Below are 26,586 nucleotides of genomic sequence, written 5' to 3'. Positions count from 1 at the left end.
GGCATGGACATGGGCCCGAATTCAGAGGGTGGCCATGTTACCAGTGCAGCATCCCTGATAAGATCCCTGGCCTTGAGGCCAACGACAAGTCTTGCAGTCCTGTGAACACTCTTGAACTGTAATCACTTGTGCCTGTCTTTATTGTTGCCACCATGAGTTCCTTACATGACTCACAGGAGGTGAAACATGTGCGATATGAATTGGGATGTGGTGCCCATGATCATAAGAAGCACCAGGCTTAGCTTATTCTTAGAGATTACCCTGCCACCACTTGGGGTACTCATGATCATGTAGTTTAGGGACAGGGGCATATCATGAATGTTTCCCATGTGCTGCAGTGACTTTGCTGACAATGCGGCGGTCGAGTGTGCATCTTGTGACCTTTCAACCTGTTCTGCGACACGAGCAGAGGGTGTGCTGCGGATCAAGCTTCTAGGCAGAAGGGCACAAGTGCACTATGATTTTGGCATGGAGTTGCGACAAGCGGGATCTGGTAAGCAGATTACCCCTTTGAAGAAGGAATCACCTGCATGATCGCAATTCCTCCCAAAAACACTATTTGTCTTTACTGCCTCGTACCAATTCACCACCTTGCAGTGGCACTCCTGCTCACTAGCCTCTGATAACAATTAAGCTTCTGTTCACAGCCTTGCTACAAGTCATGCATGGAATAGTGGGGTAAGAAGGAGAGTAAGGGTTATGTGGTCGTTGAGATAATTAAGTCTTTGGGACAACTGAGTTTGTTGGATTAGCTTTTTAGTATCTATTAGGGAATGGTCTCATTATTTAACCATATTTGATGGCGTATTGAGCTGAAGTGACATTTGATCTTCCCTCTCCAACCTATTTCCCCACTTCTGTAACTGTTTAAAGATGAGTGCAGCTTGTATGTTAGGTTGTTGCATTTAAAATTATGTAAGTGAAGACTTGGGACAAAAGTGACAATCTAGGTATGACATGTGAAGTTGCCTAAGTCTTGCCTTTTTATTCACACTTCATTTGAGTTTCTGCTACATATCTGATCATCTGACAAAACAATGTAAATCTAAAAAAGTAAATGTTCTTGAAAAATGATTTCCTAGTATACAGGAGAAGGCTAAGAAGATCCTTAGAAAATATGACGTTGAAGACAAATTCTCCCATTTGGCATTTTCAAAGGCATCGGTCCTGTTACCTCTATTAATGAAAGATGGCAAACTCCACCTTCTGTTCACTGTCAGATCCATGAAGGCAAGTATAAACGATCTATATATTTATGATACTTAAACAATATTTGTACAATGTCATACAAAATATCACATGGTCAACTCTATAAGCATCGTCATCATCATTCCCTCCATAGTGCCTTATACAATAATGCAAACGGAGGGCCATAGCTTAAGAAAACAAGAAGGAAATGGCTCTCTCTGATGGTCCAAAAACCAAAACATTGGAAGGAATAAAATAATACGATTGTTGTTCAACAGTGTATTCTTTAAAATTCAATTAGTAATGCTTTCTGTTGGGATATCTTGCACTCCAAATATGACCCAGAAAAGTGTATTGGCCATCAGCTCCATGTTGGCCATTGAAAATTCTCTACTGTCTTTATTTTTGATAGTTTATAATCCTAGTAATTATTTTAGAGTCCAGATGTGAAGATCCTGCCCTGTAAATTAACATAGTTTTGTGTCTTTAAGTTTTTTACTCAAGATTAAATTGAGAGTTTATTAAAAAATACCCTTTTAATCTGTTATTGTTTTGTGATTGGGTTCCAATTAGGTTCCGCCCTATTCCTTTTAGACATTATTATGATAATGGTATCCTAGGAAAATGATACTAATCACTTTTTTATGGAACCTTGGTCTCTTGCTACCAGGCTAAGGCAAAAATAGCATGAGAAAACAGGCACTCCTCACATTTTACAAAAAATATACGATAGAGATGTGCAAAACCGCTCATTCTGTACCTGTGAAGCCTCTATTAAGCATCAATCGAACATGCGTGTGCTTTCAGAAGGGCACAAACAATCCCTACATCCATTCCCATCTTGGAGGCTGAAGGAGAATGAATGAGCAGATCGTCAATGTAAGGATTGACCATAGATCCCTTCTTTTGCACAAGTCCTACCAGAGGATCGAGCTCCTTTGTAAAAACCCTTGGCACAGCCCGACAGGAAGGGCCACAAAAGGAAAATGGTCCTCCCCCACACAGACCCTGAGAAACTGCTGGTGTCCTGCAGAAATAGGGTTGTGAAAGTAGGCGTCTTTCAAATAGATAGTAGCCATGAAATCCTCTGCTCATAGGATCATGCAAATGGACTGTGCTGATTCCACCTGAAAGGTGGTGTGCCGGATGTAAAAGTTGAGGTCTATCACATCCAGGATCGGCTGAAACTTGCCTAATGGTTTCGGTACTAAAAATATTTAAATGGTACCCAATGTTCTACTCTTGGGGACGAACGCTTGATACCGCTCCCTTTTTCAACAGGTCTTCTCTACCTTTAAATAGGGCAAAACCTTTGATCATCGGGCATGGGATGGAAGTACACATTAGAACTGGTAACACGTTAGTACAAAAGTTGATCTTGTAGCCACCTGTATGATATTCAGGACTCATTGACCTAAATGGAGGCACACTACTGGCTGAGGAACCACAGTTATGTTATTTTGCCCCCAAATTGGATGCAGTTATTGATGGAGAATATCCCAACATCGGGGAGGCTATTGCAGTTTGGAAGCATTCAGGGTTCCAGAGGCCTGCACACAGCCGACCCTCTTTCCCTGCTGTTGCCCCTCTGAGGTCTTGTCATGGAAGAAGCTTGAGGAAATGTCAAGAGAGTCTTAAAACATGCCTGTTGTCGAGACCAAGAAAACGAAGATAGAGTTCCCAAATATAAGGGAAATCCCTTCCCCAGCCCATTATCATAGGCCGAGGAAATTCAACCAAACATTCAATGCCTTATTCATCTTTAAATTCTTCAACAGTTTTTAAATATGTTATGATTTTTGGGTTTCTGGAGAGGCCTAAAAAGTCTATTCAGAGAACACTGCAGAAACCCAAATTAGGCACCTTTCCATGCCTCGACTGCCAACGCTGTTCAAACATAATCAAAGGAGATCATAATCGGCACCCAAACAATCGAAAGAAAATCAAACGTAAAGATTATGCAACATGTGACACCAAAAATGTCATCTACGCACTTAAATGCTAGTGTGGGAAATATTACGTGGGACAAACCGCACACAAAGCCAAATAAAGATGGACAGAACAAAAATCAAGTTTAAGTACTGCTAACAATAAATCAGAATTATATAGACATTTCCGCAACAACCGACACACCATAGCTCAATTGGGATGTGTCATTCTTGAAGTTGCACATCCCTTATCAAGACGTGGAAACATGGCCTGACCCGGGTGAGTATGAATGAATATTTCTACTTAGGGCCTTACCTTTAATCATTACATAGTGCCATTTTCTGCCAAATGATCCTTCTTACATGCATCACTTATCTAATACCTTGATTCACTTTACCTCTACCACTAAACCACTATACCTCTACTATATAGAGCATACCCTCTACATATCTCCTTTCACAGTTGTATCCATTAGAAATTGCAGAGAATCCCTCAGCTCCATAAGATCTCCTACCCAAACCAGTTTTGTTGAATTGAATGAAGTCATTCCATCCTATCAGATTGTGCACTCTGAAGAGTCAATTTGTTCAAAGGTATGTACATTGAGATAAACTACATGAGTACTCCATCCTGTTAGATTGTACACTGTGTGGAATCATACCATACTGTAAAGCAAAGTGATCATAGGTTCATTGATCTATATTCACTACTTCTTACATCCCTCATTCTTTATGATAGGACCTAGGATAACCTATGAGATGCTATGTATCATGAGGTATTGACCAGTTATTAGGTTGGATTATTATGCTTTCCTGATCTTCTACATTTATCTTTAAACACATGATTAAAGTTTCCCTTTTTTATCACAGGACCATAGCGAACCTACGTTATGCTATGTTTCATCAAGTATCATTGTCCAAATAATAAGTTTAATCATTCTATCTTTAGCATTCAATAAGCTTGTTAGATAACACAGGTCTATGCCGGTCAGTTCAGGGACAAACCGAATTGAATGGATCAAAAGAGGGGAGATTGCAATTTAGGGAAATGTCCATATCCACCAAAGTCCTGCATTAGTGTCTGAATGTAGTGTTCTATACATTTATGTGTTTGACTTCTTTATTTTCAAACGGACCAAATGAGGGTATAACAAAATCATCAGTAGGTTTATCCCGATCTACTTCATTATGGGTTCATCACAATTCGAATGGAAATAAAGAACCTTGCAATGTGCTTTACATAGCCATTATGCTACCTATAAATATGCCTCTTAATGCATTGGTAAACAAACAAATCACCTACACAAGAGACGTCTTGCACGTCACCGCTTGATGATATCATGGACGCTCGTCACAACATTGTGTGATGATGTCATCACGCCCTTAGTGACATATCCTATATTAGGTGGTCCCGAGTGACATGCTATAGTGATGGGAAGTAACACGACCATCCGTGCCTCCAGGACTATTTTAGGTAAGCCCCTAATTAAACCAACTCCTTGCAACTTATCCACTACTACCAACATAGTAGATCTTCCACACAGGTCCATTCTGACCCTGGTGTCATTACTATAGGTATATACCGGGATCACACTCTCAAGAAAAGGATCAGCAATCCATTCGGGACATATTCATAACACAATTGAAATTGTCACAGACAACAGAGGCGACCTTTGGTAGGTCTCTTCCCACCTGAACTATATTACCAATTTCCCAGATACTAAGATGTACCTACTACACCACATAGCAGAGAGTGCCATTGATCTTGTCAACATACTCAATTTAGCTTCACTACCTACCAGCAGGATGAGCGGTTTTTTCTTTGGGATGTTTTTTAACATTTACATCTTGACCACGCATAATGTTACATAAGGAATTCCCTGTCTTCCAAAAACCTAGGAAGCAGTTAGCATGGACGACATTGATACATTCCCATAAAATGCATTATGGAATGTTAAGGTATGCATTTTACGCTGTAGATTTGTTGGGATCTAAGAAATAGAGAATGTTTTCCATAATTTCCTAATACATCAGTTGATTAATGTCATTAGAGCTCAACTTGTATGGTCTAGCAATGTCAGAACCTTATTTAAACCTTCATTTGATAGAATGATCTGTAAATATTTCTATACTTTGACTGCAAACTGTACATAGGTATGTGTCAAAAGAGAAACAATGTTTCGTGGCCATCAAATGATGAAATTCTAACAACGAAAATAGTGATCTTACATCTTATCTCTTAGTTAGTATGAGTTCATCCTGTAATAATCTTACATGAACATTAAGTGATGAAACTATTTGTATGAAAGTAATGAGTTTATACTTATGGATTTTTTTGTATGATTATTTTGTAGAAAGATTACCCCTGATGAAGAGAGATCATTCTCGAAACGCGTAGGGATAATTTAATAAAAACCTTTTTTATACCTAATTACTACTGTTCTGCAGTTGAGATATGTACCTTATTTGAAATTTATCATAACATATTTATAATTTGTTGAAGAATGTATTGATGAATAAGGCATTGAATGTTTGGTTGAATTTCCTCAGCCTACGATAGTGGGCAGGGGACGGGAGTTCACTTATATTTGGGAACTCTATCTTCGTTTTCTTGACATTTCCCGCCCATGTGTCAGGGCAGGCCTTCTCTCCCCCGCACCTAAAGATTACAAACCGTATCCTTAAGATCTATACATCTACTTTATAATATATAGACCTACCAGGAGTGCATTTTGCACATTCTTGGGTATCACTTTGTTGTCGAGACCAAACCGGAAGATTTAGTTTACTGTCATCCTGGTCCTGTTTCAACATTTCACCTGAAAAAAACTTCTCCCAAAAATGGCAGCCTTAACACAGATGTTTTCTGGCCTGCATCCACCTTTAGGAACCTAACCAGAACCAACATCGTGTTCCCAATGTGGCTGCTGATAACAATGTGGCCCATTTTACGGAATCACAGGGAATGTGCAACAACAGTTGGTCCTCTCTTTCCATAATGGCACGTTTTTCTAAACAATTTGTACCTCGTGCTTAAGAACAGTTAGACAAACATTCAGTAGGCTTTCATTGGCATATGTGGCATAGATGGAGGCTCTCATTGCAAATTTAGTGGAAGTATATGAACACTTTGGAGCAGTTTCTACTTAACAGTCCTCCAGGTCTGCTGGAGCTGCATCCTCGAAGCAACCACAGTCCACCCTGACAACATAGGCCAGAGTAAGTAAATTGTAATGGTGTGTGGAGAGTTAGTCTCCAAATTCTTTAATGGGTAGAGTTTTGTGAGGAACATCGGAATCCCAGTCTTATCTGGCTCCATCAACTCCTTAGTTAAGGCCTAATGGATTTGAAGGAGAACTGGAAGACCTGATTTTGAAATAGTTTTCAGCTGCTTAATTTTAGCATCCACAGAAGTAGAAGGTTTCCCTTCCTGAATATACAGATTGTAGAATACTATTCCATAATCTCAGCCATCCTATCTCTAGCTATATACTTATTGAGAACACTACCCTCCTGTTTGCCCAGGGTAGCCTGTAACCCCTCCTCAGATACTTGTCTCTTGGGAGGCTCACTGCCCTTCAGCATCTAGGAGAAACATTTAGCCACATTCATGTCCACAGTGGCTTCCATCATGTCCTGAATCTTATTCCAGGCGATGACAGTCACAGTCACAGGCGCAGGGACAGGTTGAGACCAGTGCCTGCGATTGTGTTTGTGCTTCTTCTGTCTGTCTCTCAAGGAACTTGGACAGACCCCTCTCAGGAGTTGCAGGCATAATGCAGGATCATCCTTAATAACAGTGACAGAATGTTCAGTGCACAAAATGACTTACCCTGCACCGTTTAAACACCTTCCCTGCTGCGGGAACATGTATTGCTTAGCAACAGGGCAGTCACTCCATGCCCCCCTGTAACCTAATGCCTTCTGATGGCTTCCTCCATTCATGATCAGAAGCTGCCCATGAGGCTGTTGCAAACCCCCCAAGTGCACCTGCTCCGCATGGTGACTGATCGCCGATGGGTGCGTCTGCTCCACAGTCCAGTTTATCTCCACCCATGCCTCCGCGAACACCTGTAATCTCTCCGTATATATCTTCCGGGGGGGGTTATGCGATCGGTCCAAGGCCAGAAAAAAAACACTGTGCCTGGGGCTGACTTGTCCCTTCCCGGAAAAAGCCACGGCTAAGTATACATAAATGGGTCAACATCCAGTCTTCTGTGGGTGAACTATTTGAAGTAGTGGATAGTTTAGCCTATTTAGGAGTGACATTCACATCAAACCTCTGTTGGAAGGCTCACATTGATCTTGCTTGTAGAAAAGCCTCTAATGCTGGTAGAGCGATCGTGAAGTTGACTCGTAAATACCGAGACAACTATGCATTAGAAATTGAAAAAGTCTGGTTGATATCTGGTAAAGTTTCCAGACTGGAAAATGAGAAAGGAATTTCTAAGAACCAGGTTAAATGTGTCACCAATTGGAGAGGTTTTGGCTAAAATGGGACAAGGAGGGGCATCTGTCAAGCTGTGCGACTCATGTAAAGATCAGAGAAAGCAATCTTTAAAACGTCTGCTGTTAGATTGTGAAGGTACTTGGGCCTACAGAGTTGCAATATTTCTGAGATGTGTGAACAGTGAGGAGTGGATATTAACTGAAATGTTCTGGGAAAGATTGATCTCGGGTCATGATGTAAGATTGACAGTAGCAGCGATACAGCTCCTACAAAAATATAATATCATAGACTGACTTTCATGAACTTCAGATCACGCCCCTTTTGGACCTCCTGGTCCTTGTCTTAACGGGGCTTACATTCCGTACTACTTCCAACATGGCCGTCCAGAGCTGAAGCCCTTGCTCGCTCCATGCGCTGAACGCGGCGTGATCTATTTATAGACTCCGCCTTCTGCGGCTCCGCGCGTCTCAATGCTATTGCACAGTAGCCTCAGACGTGTGTTTGTAGCTTGCGGTATTGTTTCCTTTGTCCCAGTGCTATTACCCGCTCCTGACCCTTCCCCCTTCCTGATTCCGAGCATTACTAGCTTTTCCAAGACTCCCGGATTCCTGGACTCCGCGTTCCCGGAACTGAATGCAACCTGGAACCAGACGAGACTCGAGCAGCACTGTTCAAGACCAGGAGCGTTCGCAAGAAGGCAGCAATAGAAGACACCGGCAAATGTCGGACCCAGGTGAGAAGGGGGGAACTCCTTGACACTGACTCCAGTGGCCGCCGTCTTAGTAAGAACAAGGTTAATCACCTTGGAGGAAGCAGCATTTTGTTATGCTCAAGTGTCTCCATCCTCTCTTATCTCCCTCACTCTGGGCAGTTATGCATAGTGATGTCCATTCATGGAATGGCATGCCAAATGATATGCTTTTTATCTCTCATCCTAGGCAGATTACTTTCATACTCCTGTTCTTTGCTTTTATTGTTTATTAGTTTGTGAATGCTGTTGGGGAATGTGTAAATCTAAAAATACATAGTTTTTTCTTAATGGTTTTGTAAAATGTTTTGTAACCAGATACAAAAAACAAAAAAAATAAGTCTGGTGGGTGGCACAGTAACATATGGCGCAGAGCTATGGGGATTCGACAATTTAATCGCGCGAATAAGCATTTGCAAGCTTGTCTGGAAGAAGCTGCTGTACCTACCCAGAGGTTTCCGATTGGCTGTTCTTCATGCAGATGTTAACTTCCAGAAACAAGAAAGAAGGGTGTTGGACAGTCTGGCCAGCTTTGCGATCAAGAGGATAACTTCAGAGTCAAAAGAATTGGTGAATCTGGCATGGCGCAAACACTTTTTCGCAAACCTTTGTTTCCGCATATAGGAAGAATCTGTTGAAGGACTTTACTGAACTGTGCTTTGGCCAAATTTTGAATCAGAACTGTCATTAAACTGGTAGCTACAGGCTCCTACTGCTTAATTCAAAGAAAGCCCGAAAGCATAGAAAAGCGAGACTGGGTGGGGAGGAGACATGTGGCTTGGCGCGTGTCCTATACAGTGGCATATTTGTAGGAGGTGAAGGCCACCAACCATACCTATCCATACTTACTAACCCGCAAATGAGACGCCTCTTTTTTCTTGCACTAGCGAACATTTTACTCTTTGTGCTTGTCAATAATAAATGGAAGGAAGAAGCACTTCCATGATTTACAATGTGCTCAGCGGAAAGAGAGGACGTGTTCCATTTTCTTTTGGTATGCTCGGTTTACCATCCCTCAGGATCCAACATATTTTGGCTCTCTGAAGAAGTGAAGGCCTCCAGGACAATCCAGTTGATGCTATGATTTTTCTTCTAGGGGACGAGGATAGTAATAGGACCAAAGCTATCCCAGTTTTTATTTTTGGAGCTTGGCGTCAGAAGTGCAGCAAAATTCAACACAGTGGCTATGGTTAAAAAAAGCAGTTAAATTCAACACAGTGGCTGTACTCAAAAAGTAGTTAAATGGGAGACCACTAGGGGGCGCGGAGCATGTCAGACGTGTAGCCCTCGCGCTCCTCCAGCACCGCAGGGCCTAGAGGGCTATCCAAATCCCCGGCCGGGATTACTGCGTGGCACATGAGAGGACCCGGGCCCCGTGGGGGCTGCCAAGCCGTTGGAGGGCCCCCGGAGACCTAATAGGGACTGGTCCCAGATCGAGGAGCCAGAAGAGCTTTGCCAGGAGCCCGCTTGCGGCGGGGCTCCCTGCGGGGCGGAGCGATGGACCGTCCCACGGAGCCACCGGCCCCTGAGAGGACTACTGTGGGCCTGAGTTGCCGGGGCCCGCCCCCCCCTGCATCTGCGGAAACAGGACTTGGGACCTGGGGTTGAGACCCCCTCTGCCAGTGTCCAAACTTTTGTGTTGAGGGTGCCGGGGCGCGTCCTCCATTGCGACTGAGCCCACACAGGCCCGAAAGCAAACAAGGGCTCAGCTCGGACCCCCGGCGCCTGGGAAGGACTCGGGGTGCTCCGCGGGAGGTGCACCGGACCCCTCTGGGCTCAGGAGAAACTAGACTGGGGGGACGCTCCCCCAGGGCCCTCTCCACTGCTGAGCCCTCAGAAACAGCTTACCCCACAGAGCCACTGATCCACATGGGGACCGCTGCTGTGCCGGGGGCACCGGGACTCTCCCCCCCCCCACACACACCACAGAACAAAATTGAAGAGCTGGGGTTGGTGCTCTCCATCCCGCCCCGGACCCCAAGGCCTAGAGTGCGGGGCACCGGGACACGCTCCCTGCCGAAACTGGGAACCCCATAGCCCCGGAAGTGGAGAGGAGCCAGGCACGGACCCGCAGAGCCTGGAGGCGTGTCGGAGCGGCACACAGCAGGGAGACCCCCTGTGGGTCCTCAAGGACCAGCGATTGGGCAAGTGACCACACCACCTCCTGCATACCCCAGACCGGCAACCAGCACACATCGGGGCCAACAGTGGAGGAGCAGGAGTCAGGCGAAGGTGAGGAGGGGGCGGGGTGAACCTGAGCAGAAAGATCATATTGGGGAGGGCCCACCCCCCTCTGGAGCCCTGAGCAGGGTTGCAGGAGCTACCCACCCTCCTGAGCAAGTGGGGCAGGCCGTACTTGTCCCTGGAAGGCCCTCAGACTTGGCAACGGAGGCTTGCCCGACTGTGGACATGGTAATATGGAAATAAGGGGGTCTGTGGCCATTCAGTGGAATATCGGGACCAGGCAAGGCAGGTGCATGCAACGCCCCCATGCCAAGGCACTCCAAAGAGACGGAGCCCTGGAGCAGACCCTGGCCGCGAGTGCAATCATCTCCCTCCAACGCTTTTGCTGGTCACATACTGCCCCAAGCGAGGCACACAGAGCCACCATGCCCACAAGCACCGACCCCTCCTCGGCAGCGCTAACGAAGGAGGATCTCAAGGACATTCTACATGAAATTAAAGCAATCCGAACAGATATTCAAGCCTCAATAGTGGACCTCAGGGGGAGAGTGGATACGCTAGAGGAAAAAATTGAAGGGATGGAAAACAACCACCTCCAGACAGATTTGCTGGACATGAAGTACGAGGCGAGGCTGACAGACTTAGAAATAAGGGAGGAAGACATGATCTTGAAGATGGATGATTTAGAAAACAGGGAACGCCGAAATAACCTGCGCATCATGGGCGTGATGCAGCAGAGAGGGGAGACAGCCGCCGACGTGGGAAGGAAAGTCCAGGGACTCATTAACCAACTCTTCACTCTCGAGGGGGGCAATGAGGTTCAGCTAGAAAGAGCACATCGAGGGGGGGGTGAAGGGGGAGGCCCAAGGTCCATTTTTGTGCGCTTCTTCCGCTACAGAGAGAAAATGGAGGTGCTGGAGAAGGCGAAAAGACTGGAGAGCTTCATCTTCGAAGGTGGCACAATTCGGATAAACCAGGACCTCTCAACCCTCACACTCACTCGCAGAAGAGAGTGTCGGCCGCTCACCCAGTGGCTTACGGGCCATGACATAAGATATAGGTGGTCCTTTCCATTTGCCCTATCCTTTGAATGCGCTGGTGTAGACTACAAAGTTACTCACGGCAAAGAAGCCTCGCAGGTGCTCCAGGTACTGAAGGGCGACATCCGGGAGGAAGGAATCGAGGTGGACATACAGGCAACGCCGGACGCCAGGAGAAAACTGGGGGGCCCTTGGTCCACAAAGAAGAAGACAAAGGGCACGAGGAAATTCAGGAAACCAAATACCCGCACGGTGGAGGCTGGATATGTCTAGGTGGATAAAAACTCTCCAATAAAGAATGTAAGGGCTCGAACCGAATACCCCCGGCCGGGGACACAGAGCTCGCCAAGAGAACTGCGGTGGATGGATAGGTTTTCACCCTGGTGGCTTGCCCATTGGCAGGCGTCAAGAATAGGGGTGGGAGGGGGAAGGGCATAAGGGAGGGGGTTAGGGTAAGGGACCTTCGGACTCAACGCCGATCCAACCGTGTATGGGAACGGAGCAGCCCACACTGAACTGGGAAGAAGATTCACTTACGGCAAAGCATCAATGACAGGCAATGAGATGAAAGGCTGGGTCGAGACACTGAGGATAGGCTCGCTTAACACTAAGGGGCTAGATTCACCAGCGAAGCGCTCCCTCTTGGGGAGGGAAATGAAGAATGCCTATTTGGACGTCCTATTTGTCCAGGAAACAGAATGGTGAAGGGGGTGGAGAGGCCATCGCGGGATCGCAGTTGGGGCAGACCTTCTGGGCATCTGCAGACATAAAGAGAGGTGGAGTCGGGATCCTTCTACACAAGAACCAGAGGCTCACTGAGGTAACTAAGTGGGGAAGGAAGGATAGGAGATCCCTGGTGGTATCGGGTAACTTGCACAACTCCAGAGTCACCCTAGCGGTCATATACTGCCCCAATGTGGGCCAGATTGAATTCATCCAAGAAGCAATGGGGGAGATAATGTCCAGGGCTGAGGGACTACTGTTGCTGGGTGGGGACTTTAACATGTGGGCGAGCTGGGAACTGGATCATAGTGGAGAGGCCATTCCGCTGGGTGGCAGAGGGGGCGACCACTTGGGAAATTTCAGGAGCTGATATGGGATCACGGGTTGGTAGACATGTGGAGGGAGCTACACCCGACCACAAAGGGGTACACCTTCTACTCTACAGTCCACGGCACTAGGACGAGAATAGATTATCTTTTCACAGAATACCAGAACATGAGCAGAGTGGAGTCCTGTGACATCCGTCCGGTTAGCTGGTCGGATCACGACTTGGCCTGGTCGGACTTTTGTATCCTAGGCCTGAAACCCAGGGAATCCAAAGTGGAAATGTAATGACTTCCTACTCCGTAACGCGTTTTTTAAGGAGGAGATGGGTACGGCAATTAAAGAATATTTTGAGCTGAATGACATGAGCGAGGTCAGCATAGAGACGGTATGGGAGGCGGCAAAGGCAACCTGGAGAGGTAGACTGATTGGGGAAGGGGCTTCCAAAAAACGGATAAGGACCCTCCTGACCCACAGACTGATAATAGCGCTAGAGAGGGCCAAAGGGAAGGGGGAGGAGGAGAGGGAGAGCGACCTGGGTGAGGCAAGGGGGAAAAGACAAGAGCTGAGAGAACTTGAGATGGGCAAAACCGTAGTGAGCCTGCAACACCTGCGTCAAAGATATTACGAAAAAGAGGATAAGGCTGACGCTATCCTGGCATCTAAGCTCCGAAGACAGAGGGCGGACAGATGGGTGGCAGGAATCGCAGGCGGGGAGGAGGGGGAAGAAACGGATCCGGAAGGCATAGCGGAGAAATTTGCTGGGTTCTATGAGACCCTCTACGGAAGGGAAGGGGAAGCAGAAGAGGTTGCTCTCAAGACATATCTCGAGGGGGTCACTCTCCCCGCCCTCAGTTCCCCATAGACATTGGCCCTGGACTCCCCAATAACCGAAGAGGAGGTCCTCAAGGCAATATCGGGACTGAAGCTGGGGAGAGCTCCAGGGGAGGACGGGTTCTCCGCAGGCTTTTACAAGGCCTTTGGGGGCAAACTGGCAGGGTTCCTGGCAGGTCTATTTCCTAGCATCATGACGACAGGGAGGACACCCCTGTCCTTTGGCAAAGCACTAATCACAGTGATCCCCAAGAAGGGTAAGGATCTGGCTGATTGCCGGTCCTACAGACCAATCTTACTCCTAAACGTGGATGCAAAACTATTCACTAGGATAATTGCCACGAGACTTGCCGGCCACATGCCGGGACTAATTCACTCCGATCAGGTAGGCACGTTATGAGGGAAGCAGCTCTGAGGGGGGACAACCCGGTCCTGGTGGCCATCGACGCTGAAAAGGCATTCGATCAAGTTGACTGGGGATTTTTACATGGAGTCCTTGAGAAGATGGGGTTCGGAATGGGGATTAGGCGAGCCATCAAGGCCCTATACGTGGATCCGTCAGCAAGAGTTACGGTTAATGGGAATCTGTCACAAGTCTTCAGCCTCCAAAGAGGGACCAGGCAGGGCTGTCTCCTCTCTCCGCTCCTGTTTGCCATGACCATGGAAATACTCGCAGAATATCTCAGGGGTTCCCCGTTGGTTCGCGGTATAGACGTGGGAAACCGGACCTTTAAACTGGGCCTTTATGCAGACGATATCCTGTTACATCTGAAGGAACCCACTAGATCAGTCCCAGCCGCCCTACAGGTTATAGAACGTTTTGGTCACTTCTCAGGTTTCAGGGTAAATCTAGGCAAGTCAATGATCTTCCCATTCGCGCAAGACGCTGAAAGGAATTTGGGCGAGCTGGCTCCCCTGGGACTCCAACTCTGCACCGAGGGGATAAAATACTTGGGGATTAATATTGATAGACCTCATGAGGACTTAAATCAGGCGAACTATCCCCCGCTGTTTGACAAACTATACAGGGATATGGAGGGATAGGGTAATGGGCAAATCTCGTGGATGGGAAGAATAAACGCCACAAAGATGAACCTTCTCCCCAGGGTTCTATACCTTTTCCAGATGCTCCCGTTGGAGGCTCCGGAGGCCCACCTCAAAGAAGCCCAAAAACACATAATGAAATTCATATGGCCGGGCCATGGACCGAGAATAGGATAGGAAACCCTCACCCTCCTCAAAGAAAGAGCGGGGTCTCCCTCCCGGATATGCGCATATACCACAGAGCAGCCCAACTCAGGGCCCTGGTCCCACATCTTAGAGAGGACCCGGACAAACAATGGGTTTACCTCGAGAACTCCCTCCTGAGTCCAGTCACAGTGGGAGAATGGTTATGGGTCCCAATGAAAAAGCTTCCAAAAAGAATCGGGGAACACCCGATACTAGGTACAATGTGGAAGGCATTGGAAGGGAAGGGACACAGGAAGAAGGTGACCACATGGCCCTCTCCCCTGAGCCACATTTGGTCCACACCAGTACTGGAAGAAATCCCAGGCCATGAACATTACCAGTCCTGGTTTGAAGCAGGCCTCTGTAGAGTCGGCCAGCTGGTGAGGGAGGACTCTTTTATAAGTATTCAAGAGCTCGAGGAGGCACTGGGAATCGGCAGACTCTCCCCACTCCTTTATTTACGGCTTAAGGGAATCCTAAAGCAACAGAAATATAAGCCCCACATTCAAAGAAAACTTACCCCAGTAGAGAATGTCCTAGACACTCACGTAGAAATGAAAGGGCTCATCTCACTTCTCTATGCTGCTCTCTTGGCCCCCCGGGAAGGAACAACCAAAAGCCTCAGGAGAAAATGGGAGAAGGACCTGGGCTGTGGAATCGGGGACAGTCTCTGGGGGCGACTGCAGCAGAGCTTTTAAAACATCAATCTCCTGCCAATATAAGACACATGCCATTAAACTTCTTCACAGGTGGCAGTACGACCCGATCTCCCTTTCTAGGATGTTCCCGGATGTAATTCCATTGTGCTGGCATGGATGTGGGGAAAGAGCCAACTATTGGCACATGTGGTGGACATGTATGAAGGTCCAGGCTTACTGGTTGGAGGTGCTTAGCTGGCTCAGGGCGGCGGGGGAGGGGACATTCCCACAAGACCCAATTCTGATACTATTTGGTCTGCAGCAGAATGATGATCACTGGGAAAAGTTACCGGACCTCACACATTCGCTATTGCTCGCAGCCAGAGCTGCTAGGGCAAGAACTTGGAAGAGGCCCGCCCTTCCCACGAGAAGAGAATGGGTGGCAGTGGCCAAGGACATCTATTTTATGGAAAGACTTACCGCAGCAATACACGGCTCAAGTGCCCAGATAGAGACCGACTGGCTGCAATTCAACGAGGTGTTTGTTAATAGGGAGGACTTGCCTGAAGGCCCCCAGGGGCACTTGTCCCGGCCCAAAACACGCCTTGGTATCGAACAAACTGATTCAGAACCAGAAGAGTCGGTTAATCACTGACGGCCTGGAACCCGGTCGGAGCTGCTCCAAATAGCTCAGCATGGACAAGCGGATTGAGTGTCCTGAGAAAATGGGTTAGGGGGGTGGGGGGAGGCTGGGAGAACGTATAAGGGAACAATGGTATATTGTTTTTCTTGTTATGGGCTCGTGCCCAGAAGTTGTGTTATGAATAAATCTGCTGTTGTCCTGGAAATCCAATAAAAATTCAATTAAAAAAAAAAGTAGTTAAATGTAAACCAGTGGCTATGCTCAAAACACTATAGTTCAGGTAGATGCAAGACAGTGACAAGAAATCACAAATAAAGAACTAGCGGTGCATCTAAATAGTCGTCTCATACCTTTATGTTGCAGCAGGCAGCTTTGGAGGCCTGGCTGGGATGCCCAGAGCAAACGAGCAATGGTGGTGCCCTAGGGAGGCGCCCTTTGTCTTATTCAAGCCTCATAGTTTCTGGAGAACCTTTGCATCAAGCATACACATCTGACACTTCTTGTGGTTTTGGGCTCTTTATGATCCACTTTATGCAAGGGACTTGTGTATCAAGATTGCAGAACAGGAAATTTCATGGACATCAACTATCTTGGTTGGCCTTGCCATCATACCCAGGTTTCAGAATGAACTATTGTGAGCAGTTTATAGAATTGATTATTCAGGTTCAGTACGGTAACAAACCCGACCAGTTAATGTTATTTGTCAGAAAATGGTCATGCTGAAGGTTTACATTTTATCTTTATAGAAGCCCCATTGTTCAAGTAGATACTGGGCATGCTTTGGTTAGCATGCCATAATCCCGAGGGTGGATTAGATAGCACAAACTTTAATATTTGATTTGATGTTTTGCCAAGTTATTTTGTTATGGATTCATAACTGAATCGGAGCTCACGTGTCTGTTATTTAATGTTGTGATCTAAACATAGTGTGTTGTTTCTCATACCTTATTAGTACCAGGAATATGCAGAAGTGCCCCAAAAGGATAAAGCTAATAAGCTTCCCCTTATTGATCATAGGATTGTTAAATACACTTATAACAGATGCCACCTTTGCCTGTTGTCCGGTAATACCTCGCGTAACCTGAAAACGAACATCTGAAGTAATACTTGGACCAATATATGAATATTGACTTCCGATGGCATTCAAGTTCTCCTGTGGCTTCACCATTTTTTTGTACCGCGAAAGAAGGGGGACCTATGGACATCCATTGATTATAAGAGTTGAGAACAAATATATGGTGAAGCAGGGTTTGAAATTAAGTTTGCATAAGCAGGAGCTAAAAGGTGCTCCTGGGTATTGTGACGAATTGCTGGATTCCGTACTTCTCCCCAGGGGGGAGCCTGTCCCTGTGAGGCTAGGGAGGTGAGCCTGCTATGCAGTACCCTCCCTAGGGGTAGAGGCAAGTGGCACCTCACCGGCAGAGGCTCCCCATCTGGGAACAAGACACTCGTTCTAATGACAAACTCCCTAAATCACATATCATTAACCCATCTAATGAAAGAGGATATGAAGAACAGACTCAAATCTGTTATTGTCAACCAAAAACCCTGATGATGTCTATGGGGAAACATCCACATAGTACTGGGATGAAGAAAACCAATAGAGGAATACAGAATGTAGATAAAATGGAAAAGAAGGACTTAGATGCCACGCCAGGGAAATCCCACGGCAGCATCATAAATGTGAGTGGTAGAGACATGGAGAATGAGAGAGCCCAGGCGTTTCAAACCAGCTGGGAGTCAAATACTGAAGGAAACTTAGTCGTGCTACGCCCCACTGGGGAAAGAAGACCATGTACAACATCCATTGTGTGAAGGTGGAGAAGGGAGAAGACGCAAGAAGCAAAGCATCCTGAACCGAAGCAGGTGAAGGGTGGTGGTGTAAACGTAAGCAGGTCACGGTGGACCTGGAGGTCCATGAGTAACGCTGAAACCACTTTTGGAAAAGTACCACGGAACAAGCTGATTGAACAAAGAACGGAAGAAAGAAAAGCCTACCTGATAACAGAAGGAGAAGGTCCAGACCTGTTGGAAGCTAACGGGAAAAGCGAGAGACCCGGCAAGGGGACTGTAGATAATAACTGGAATGTTCATACTCGTCCCAGTCAAGATCGAGTGTTAAGACTGTCTGAAGAGAGTGCAAACCATTACTGGAACTCTCCTACTCGTCAGATTCAAGTGCTAAGATTGTCTGAAGCAATTGAGAATAATTACTGGAACGCAAACATGGTGCACTAGCATTCAAAACGCATTATCCAAAAAAGCAGCGTCGCTCAAAGCTAAGATAGCCAATAAAAAAGAAACCCTTCACCTTTCCTTTAATGCCAGTAAATCCTCTCTGCCACCGTCCACTTGCACCTTGCCACCCCCTAAACAACCTCTTCCTTGCTTAAGCTTCTCCAAAGTATCCATTGTGGAGGTTGAAAAAGTCATTCTTACCCTCAAACCTTCAAACTGCCAAGGCGACCCTTGCCCAGCCCAAATCATAAAAGACGCTGCTTGCAACCTTTATCCATTCATTTATAAACTCATCAACGCCTCCTTCTCATTTGGCACCATCCCCAACAACTTGAAAGAGTCATGGGTTCTCCCACTACTCAAAAAATAAACACTGGGCCCTTCAATGCCCACCAACTACCGACCAATCACTACAGTCCCCTTCCTTCTTAAAATTATAGACAAGGTGGTTTACCTTCAAATCCAACAATACTTGGAACTTAACCACCTACTAGGAGTACGTCAGTCAGGCTTCAGACCCCAACACGGGACTGAAACAGCACTGATTGACTTAAAGGCACAAATCGACGCACCCAGAGACAGTAAAAAAAAACAGCTCTCTTGCTCCTACTCGACCTCTCAGTAGCTATCAATTTAGTGGACCACAAAACCACCTGCACTCCGCCGCCCACTTCTCACAAGAAGCAATAGGCTGGATCCAATCCTTCATTGACAACTGGACTATGCGAGTGGTCTCATCCACAGCGGACGCCGATCCCATACCCATCACCTGCGGAGTCCCACAGGGTTCTTTGCTTGTGCCCAACCTTGTATAACATATTCACAAAGCCCCTTTTTGATGATCTAGACAGTCTTGGTATCACCTACACAAACTATGCTGATGATACCCAGATCCTCATCCCGTTGACGGGAAACTACAAGGATTTGGCCTTTGTGAATAGTGTACCTCATCATCCAGGCATGGATGGCATCTCACGGGTATGCCTGAATGATGACAAAACGGAACTCCTTATCCCCGGTATCCCTGCCAACCTCAACAAACTTGGCCATATCTTCACTAACGTCAGAATTGATGTCAATATTTCAGTAGCCAAGGAAGTCAAAACCCTTGGTTTCTACTTAGACGCCACCAGCCTTTAATAAGCAAGTCAATTTCATGGCCTCATCCACTGCTTATACCTGTAAGCTAATCAGGGCAGCTAAACCCTTCCTCTCAACCAATAGTTGTATGACCCGAGCAAGAGCCTTTATTTTGTCTACACTGGACTATTGTAATGCCCTATATTTACGGAGTAACAAATACATCACCAACAAAAGCCAGATTTTACGAAATAATGCTCTGAGAGCAGCCCTGAGTATTCACAAGAAAGCCCACATTTCTGACATCAGAAGAAACAATAACTGGCTCACCACCAAAGATATAATCCTACTAAAAGCAGCCTCATTGACCCACAAATGTCTCTATAATGCTGCCCCACAATACCTCATAGATAGATTCATGAGACAGTCCTCTAACCGCCCCATTAGAACTGCCAATGCCAATCTCCTAACTGTGCCTAGATTTAAACGGACCAAAACTGGATGAAGCAGTTTCCCGATTAATGCCGCTCAATATTGGAATTCCCTCCCACCGCCCTTGAGAGAAGATCTACCCTACCTATGCTTTAGGTCCAACCTCATCCACTAGTTCAAGGAAAATAACCACTAACCTGCCACCATACTGGTTCAAGGAAAATTGACCACTAATCTACCACCTTACTACCTGCAAACTCTCTCCTTCCTCTCCTCAGCACTCATAGCCTCTTCACAGCCTTTCTTTTTTGTCTACCATGCACTGCTGTATTAAATGTACATACCATGCATTTTTGTGTTTACACTTCTGACCTGCCTTGTCTACCTTGTTTCTTACCAATCCTGCTAATTTTTCTAATAACTTTAACTCATCTTGTATAAAATGTCTGTATCTGTGACCACACAGCAATGTAACCAAAACTGAACATCCATCTTGATTGCTTTTTGCACCCTGATACCCTTGGGTCTGGCGTGCATTACAAATATTAAAACAAACAAACACCTACTCGTTCCAGCCAAAAACAGATATCAAGGTTGTTTGAGGAGAGTCAGATTCACAAGTGGAACACTTTTACTCATTCTAGTCAAACACAGTGGCAAAGCGTGACCCGCAAATTTATCCCAACCAAGACAAAGAAAGGACATTTGAGTCAAAATAAAGAGGAAGATCGCATTTTATACATACGTGAGGAGAAGGGGTAACTCTAATAAAGTGAAAGGAAAAGAGAGTAAAAAGGAAAGAAGCAGAAAACAAATAAAAGACACTATTGAGGTCCTGAAGAATCCAGTATCTGAACTGTATGATCTGATAAGAATAGTTGGCAAAAACTATCTGAGGATATGCTATTGAATTGAATGTAGTGGAAGGCCGCCTTATAGGTGAAGGGAGGCATTCTCCTGTGCTTTAGTTGTTATAATAGTGGTTGGGTCAGTATAGGTTAGTTTGGACAGTGAACTGAACTTGGTTTGGACTCTCACTGACAAGCTCATTAGGTAGTTTTGTTAGGTAGGGAGCACCCATTGTTTAAAGAAAGCTAAATGTTTTCACCTTTTATTTAATAAAAAACTGACATGAGATGGAAAACCAGAGTCTGTGTTGTTCTTCCTACCTGCCACAGTATCCAGCATTAACCAGTGACCAGGAGCTACTATTGGGGCATGAGGAGCTAGTAAATAGAATTCTGCAAATCTAGCTTCCACAATATATGAAAATGTATAATGTTGTCCATTATTTACTATCCCTTCTACTTTAAATGTGATATAGATGTGTCCTAATGTTTATTTATAGATTGTCCCAAATGCACAGAGTTAAATTCACTTAGGTGTGTTTGTTTAGCATCATTAGGATTGGCGAGCCAAAAGTAGGACCTGGCAGCTGTTGGTGACAAGCTAAAAAAGCTCTTCTAGGCTACAAGCAGGAGCTAAATAGCTCCCAGCTCTCCTTAATTTCGAACCCTGGTGAAGTACTGCAACCAATTGCCATTATTCCCATTCCAATTAGACCAGCTTGAAGCTGTCAAGATATATATCAAGTTGGATCTCAGAGGGGCCTACCACTTAGTTTGTGTAAGTGAAGGTGACAAGTGGAAAAATTGTTCCGCATCAAGTAAGGGCTTTATGAAAATCAAGTTATGCTCTTTGGTCTGTAAAACCTATGCTGTCACCGTCTTTCAGTACTTTATGAATGAGGTTAAAAGAGAGTTCAAGTATATTTTTGCTGTTGAATGCATCAATATATTGAAATACTCAAAGTCACTGACAGCAGACCAGACATGTTCAGGGCGGGCGCCAGCAATTACCAAAGCATATGTTGTTTTGATTTCAAAAGAGTTATTTTTACATTACCAAAGTTGAATTCCTAAGATTCATGGTCTTGCCGCAGCACTGTCTATGGATACTAAGAAAATCATAGCAGTTCTTCAATAGCCAGCTCGAACATCAGTGAAGGTAGTGAAGTAATTCCTGGGCTTTGCAAATTTATATAGGCAATGCATCCAAAATGTTAGTGCACCTGATTACCACTCTCCTCAAAAAAGGATGCACATTTTAATTGAATAAGGCTGCTGAACAAGACTCAAGACCTTGAAAAACTGTTTTACATTTACACTGTTTCTCTTTCAACGTGATTCAGCACTTCCTTTATTAGTAACACAGATGCTCTGAATGTGGCCTTGGGAGCCGTCCTTTCTGTGAGAAACCTGAGGGCGTCCTCACATCTACTCTCCTTGGGTCCTTTTATCAGGTGACCTGGGAAAAGCCATCGCTTTTGGATCTTGACCCTGGAGGTGGAGAAGCGAGGGAGGATCCTTGGGGACTGGAGATGAGATGTCCTCAGGTGAGTCACAGTACCCCTCATTTCCATTTCAGGGGGAACTCTCAATCCCAGATGCAGTAATGAGGTATTGCTGCCCCTGTTCCATTAACCAAGAAAACGCCAGGAGATATTACCAGTATAGAAGCAACAGGAAGAGGGTGAAGAAGAGAAGGTTTAAGGGTGAGAAAGGCGAGACATGGTATCCCCCTTTCCCTTATGACAATCAACCTAACCCTCCCCCGGCCTATATGGGCTACTGTAATACAGCTCCTCTCAATGTTCCCCATTCAATTTATTACAGTTCTGGACAAGGAAGAGGAGACTAGGAGTAGTGAACACCAGCAGGTAATTTCACCACTCTGGTACTGAGACAAGGAAGATGCCTGCTAAATACTGTAAAGGCCAGGCATGTCCCTCTAATTGCAGCCAGGCAATTCCAATTGGGAATTCACACTTACAACCTGTCAAGTGGTTGCAGGTGTATAACAAGGTTGGAAACCAGCTACAGAGAGACCAACAGAGAGATGGTGGGTCCTGCAGGGAACACAGGACGCTGGCTGATGATCCTGAGAAATTGTGGAGCCCAGGAGCAGGCCGGTCGCAAGAAATCCACATTTTTGGGAGCCTCCGACGTCAGTGATTTGCAGGCAGAGCTGCGGACACAGAAAGGAAAGCAAATTAGCCGCCAAAGTATGTGGAAAGGAAACGCAGCTGGCGGCGGAAGCAGAGACGCTTCAGAAGTGCGAGCGGGGCTTGCTGTGCAAGGCAGGTCAGCAGGCAGAGAAGAAGGGGAGCAACATGGCTGCCTGAAAGGAACGCTACGGATCGATGAGTGAAGGGGAACATCACTGGAATCCGGGGCGCTGCTAGGGGCTGCGTGAGAGCAGAGCAAGACGAATGCCGAATGACCAGAATAACGTGTGCAGATTGAAACAAGCCCAAAGCCACTGGTTAAATAAAAACGAAGTGGTGCAGTAAAGGGCCACTAGTATTGAATACCAAACTAAATTAAAACGTTATATTTTGATTATTGAACTGAATGAAACTTAATGGGCAAAGCTACTATCCGATGCAAGATAAATGTGAAATGTCCATTGGAAAGCAACGCACAAAATAATAGAGTGTAGAAGTTTGTGAAAGAGCATGACAGAAAGGGTGGAAGAGATAAAACCACCCCAAAATGAACTTTAGGCATGAATACAGTGTGGCAAGGCCATAGACTGGCAAATGGATATGTGACACATTGTTGCAAAGCCAAGAGACTGACCAGGAGAAGTTAAGTGAGTGTGAACCTTGACACAGGGACAGATACAGAGGACCTTTGTGCGCGACCTGTAATGGGTGGACCGTGTGGTTGGACACCTGCGCCTAGACCAGTGAACCCCCAATTATGAAAGCTAAAGGCATTATTGAAGGAAACCAAGAATAAATAATTTAAAGTCAACTGTTAATGCAATCCAGAGGAGGTGTCAAATTGATCTGGAGTAGGGTTGAACATTGAAAGACTGAAATCAAGTATAATTTGGCAAATAGAAGTCTTGGGGAAGGGAACCCTGAGACTTGATGAACTTTAATACTGTCTTGAGGAAGTAGCTCTCAAGACCCTTTTCTTTGGAACTGTGTTGCCTTGAACTTGGGGAAGGGAACCCCTAGGAGTTGTGGAACTGTGTTGCCTTGAACTTGGTGAAGGCAACCCCAAAGATGTATGGAACTATTGTGAACTTGGGAAAGGTAATCCCGAGATTCTTGTAGAATTTTCTTGAATTTGGGAAGGGAAGCTGAAAAGGAAGTTAGGAGCTGGAAGAAGCTCAGAACTTTGTTTTAATCACCATTTTGTTTGTTGACATCCCTACACATTGCTTAGCTTTAGTTGTGAGGACAAGGATAGGTTTTGGACACAGACAAAGTTTTAAGTCGAACTTTCTGACTCAGACATTCCTTAGTTTCATTCAGGTAGGGAAATCCCTCCACCCCCTCAGCATAGGCCAAGTTAGGCCTTCAACCATCCTGACATTTAAGTTAATAAACCATTTTGTTTTGAACTTTGAATCTGCTGTCTGTGTCTTGCTTCATGATGCCTCCACATTTCTCAGCAAAAAGCTGATGCCATTGGTCTACCAGTCCAAGAAGTTTAATTCCGCACAACTCAACTTTGCAGTCATGGACAAAAGCTAATAGCGGTCCCTCCCCTCACCGACCTAAGAAAGACACTGAAAATATATGCCCATGTTCTGTACATAAGACATCAAGGACTTACTTGCCCTTCAAGATCACCAAGAACACTGTACCAAATTCCTCATCCAAGTTATCAGAAACACACTTTTATTTCCCTAAGCGTGAAAGTACCGTAACAAGGAAGAGAAACCGAGTAATACGGTTCAATGGAGGCCCGGAGCGCAAGCTGCGCTCTAGTAGTTACAGAAACCTACCTGGAGCTGGGAAATTTAAACCGTCACAACAGTTGGTGAAGGAACGCTGGCTGGAGAACGCTATATCCCTCAGTGCTGACAGAGGAACCACAAGGCTGGAGTGGTGTCTTTGGAGCTAGTGACTTTTCGAAAAGGGAAGGAAAAGCAGACTGCAGGCGAATGTACTCGGCGAGAACGGCAGAAGACTTCAGAGAGCTTCTGTGGATTCGCCGGTACTACAAGGCAGCCTCCACCAATCCAAAGCTCAGATAGACACGGAGAAGAGAAGCGGGAGCCACTAGAGGCTGTGGAGCTGGAAAGCACTTGTGGCGAGAGACTCTATGTACACCATCCAAAGACGGTGAGTTCACCCAAGGGAAGGAAGGACACAATGGCGTATCGACAAGCCTGCCAAACCGAAACAGATGCAAGTAAAACACATAAAAAAGAACAAGCAAGTGAAATTCTCTCGAAGAAGTAATTTGAAATATACAGAAAACACTATCAAGTTTGTGAGTGTATGCAATACATGTATGTAGGAGAAAAACATTGGCAGGAGAGTGTATCAGGCAAAGCCAAGTCATAAGGATACATACAGACAAGAGAAGCCCTGGCAGGAGAGTATACCAGGCGAATACAAGTTGCAAGTATCTTTACGTGTAAAAGCCCTGGCAAGAGAAGGATAACAGGCATAGTCAAGTTGAACAGTGTGTACTGTACAGCACCTGAGAAAGTCCTGAGCAGGATATAATAGGACTGGTGAGAAGGCTGTAAAAGCACGTTCAAAGGAAGTGGAAACCTGGCAGAAGAGTGCACTAGGGATCAGAGTAAAATACCGATTAGCAAAGAGTCTTGAAGAATTGACATTCTTGAGGCGGGGGCGTGGCCTGAGCCTATGGTGTGAGGCTGTGAGCAGACAGAGCTCCCATCGAAATCCTTAACTGATCCTCTGATACGGCAGTAGCAGATATCACTGAAAATATCTAAAGCACCTACAAGTGGGGGAAGCTGATGCCCTGCAGCTGAGCATGGTCCTGGCCTGAATCGGAGTGGTTTGCTGGCCATACAGTTGTCCTACAGTCAGACCCCCGGCGGGAAGAATATGGCAGACGGAGCTGCGCTGGAGTGAAACAAACCCTGGAAGAGGCAAAGATCTCTGGTGCTTTTGCTAACAGGGACGGCCGAGACAGATGGTAGGCTGGCCCCAGGAGACTGCACGTTACCAGAGACTGGGATGCTGCTTGCAACGGCAGGCGTCCCCGCTTGTGGAGATAGCGGGCAGGAACTAGCGTCTGAATGGGGAACGCAGCTGAGGGCTGCACTCGGGCCTGCGAAGAATGCTGGACCTTCCCCTGGAAGAAGGTCGATTGAGCCCAGCAGGGAGTGTGAGCGTACGAGAGAGCTGGCACACAGGGGTGGAGTTCGGCTGGCGAAGACGCGTTGGCGAGTGTACAGCATTGGATGGGGACCTCGGGGGCACTGGAGAGCCAGGACGTGGTTGTGTGCTGGGATGAGGAACCGAACCAGGGCAGGTGCTCACACTGCCGCCCCCCAGTCTGTGAGACTTGGGCTTTATAGCCCTGCGAGCAGGCAAGCTGGTGGAAAGAGGACTGTGGAGCTGCTGGCAGTGACACGGGAGACAAAGCTGCATTTAGCAGTGAATTTGCACCGCACTGAGGATGTGACATCTGATGTACTGGTGGGGAGCAGCGCTGAGAATGGAGACAGTGCTGAAAGGAGGAGGAGCGGTGTAAGTGTGCGGATGAGGGGTGCTGCTTCCCATCTGGGGAGATCTGGTTCCCTGGTATCCCTCTGCTCACTGGGGGATCGTTGCTGGGCGAGGACTCTCCCAAAAGCCTGTGGGTCTGAACATTACGCAACTGGGGCCTGAACTGACTAGATGAGGGTGGCTATTGTTGACATTGTAGGAGCAGGAGGCCTGTATGGTTACAGGACCTGAGTGCATCTGCCATTCTTCAGGGGCTGGCCATCGAGCTTTGGTGCACTTACTGGGCAATACTTTTGGGGCTATTAGGAATGGATTGGTTGTGCGAAAGGATTAGCAGCAAGTTGTACGACAGATAGTGACTGCCTGATTTCGGCAAGGCTGCTCCTTGGCTGGGG

The 26,586-nt window shown here is 46.2% G+C and overlaps 1 protein-coding gene across 1 annotated transcript in view; it reads left to right on the top strand.

Moving 5' to 3' along the window:
• NUDT7 (nudix hydrolase 7) overlaps positions 1-26,586 on the top strand; it is a 242,761-nt gene that overhangs the window by 82,320 nt on the left and 133,855 nt on the right. Inside the window, exon 2 of the mRNA XM_069652888.1 lies at positions 1,083-1,230. Coding sequence (XP_069508989.1) covers positions 1,083-1,230 — 148 coding nt within the window. The remainder of the gene's footprint in view (positions 1-1,082; positions 1,231-26,586) is intronic.

This window comes from Ambystoma mexicanum, chromosome 1p (assembly GCF_040938575.1).
Source record: "Ambystoma mexicanum isolate Mex_15411 chromosome 1p, UKY_AmexF1_1, whole genome shotgun sequence".
Lineage (NCBI taxonomy): Eukaryota > Metazoa > Chordata > Amphibia > Caudata > Ambystomatidae > Ambystoma > Ambystoma mexicanum.
This window is presented reverse-complemented; position numbering and strand designations above follow the sequence as displayed.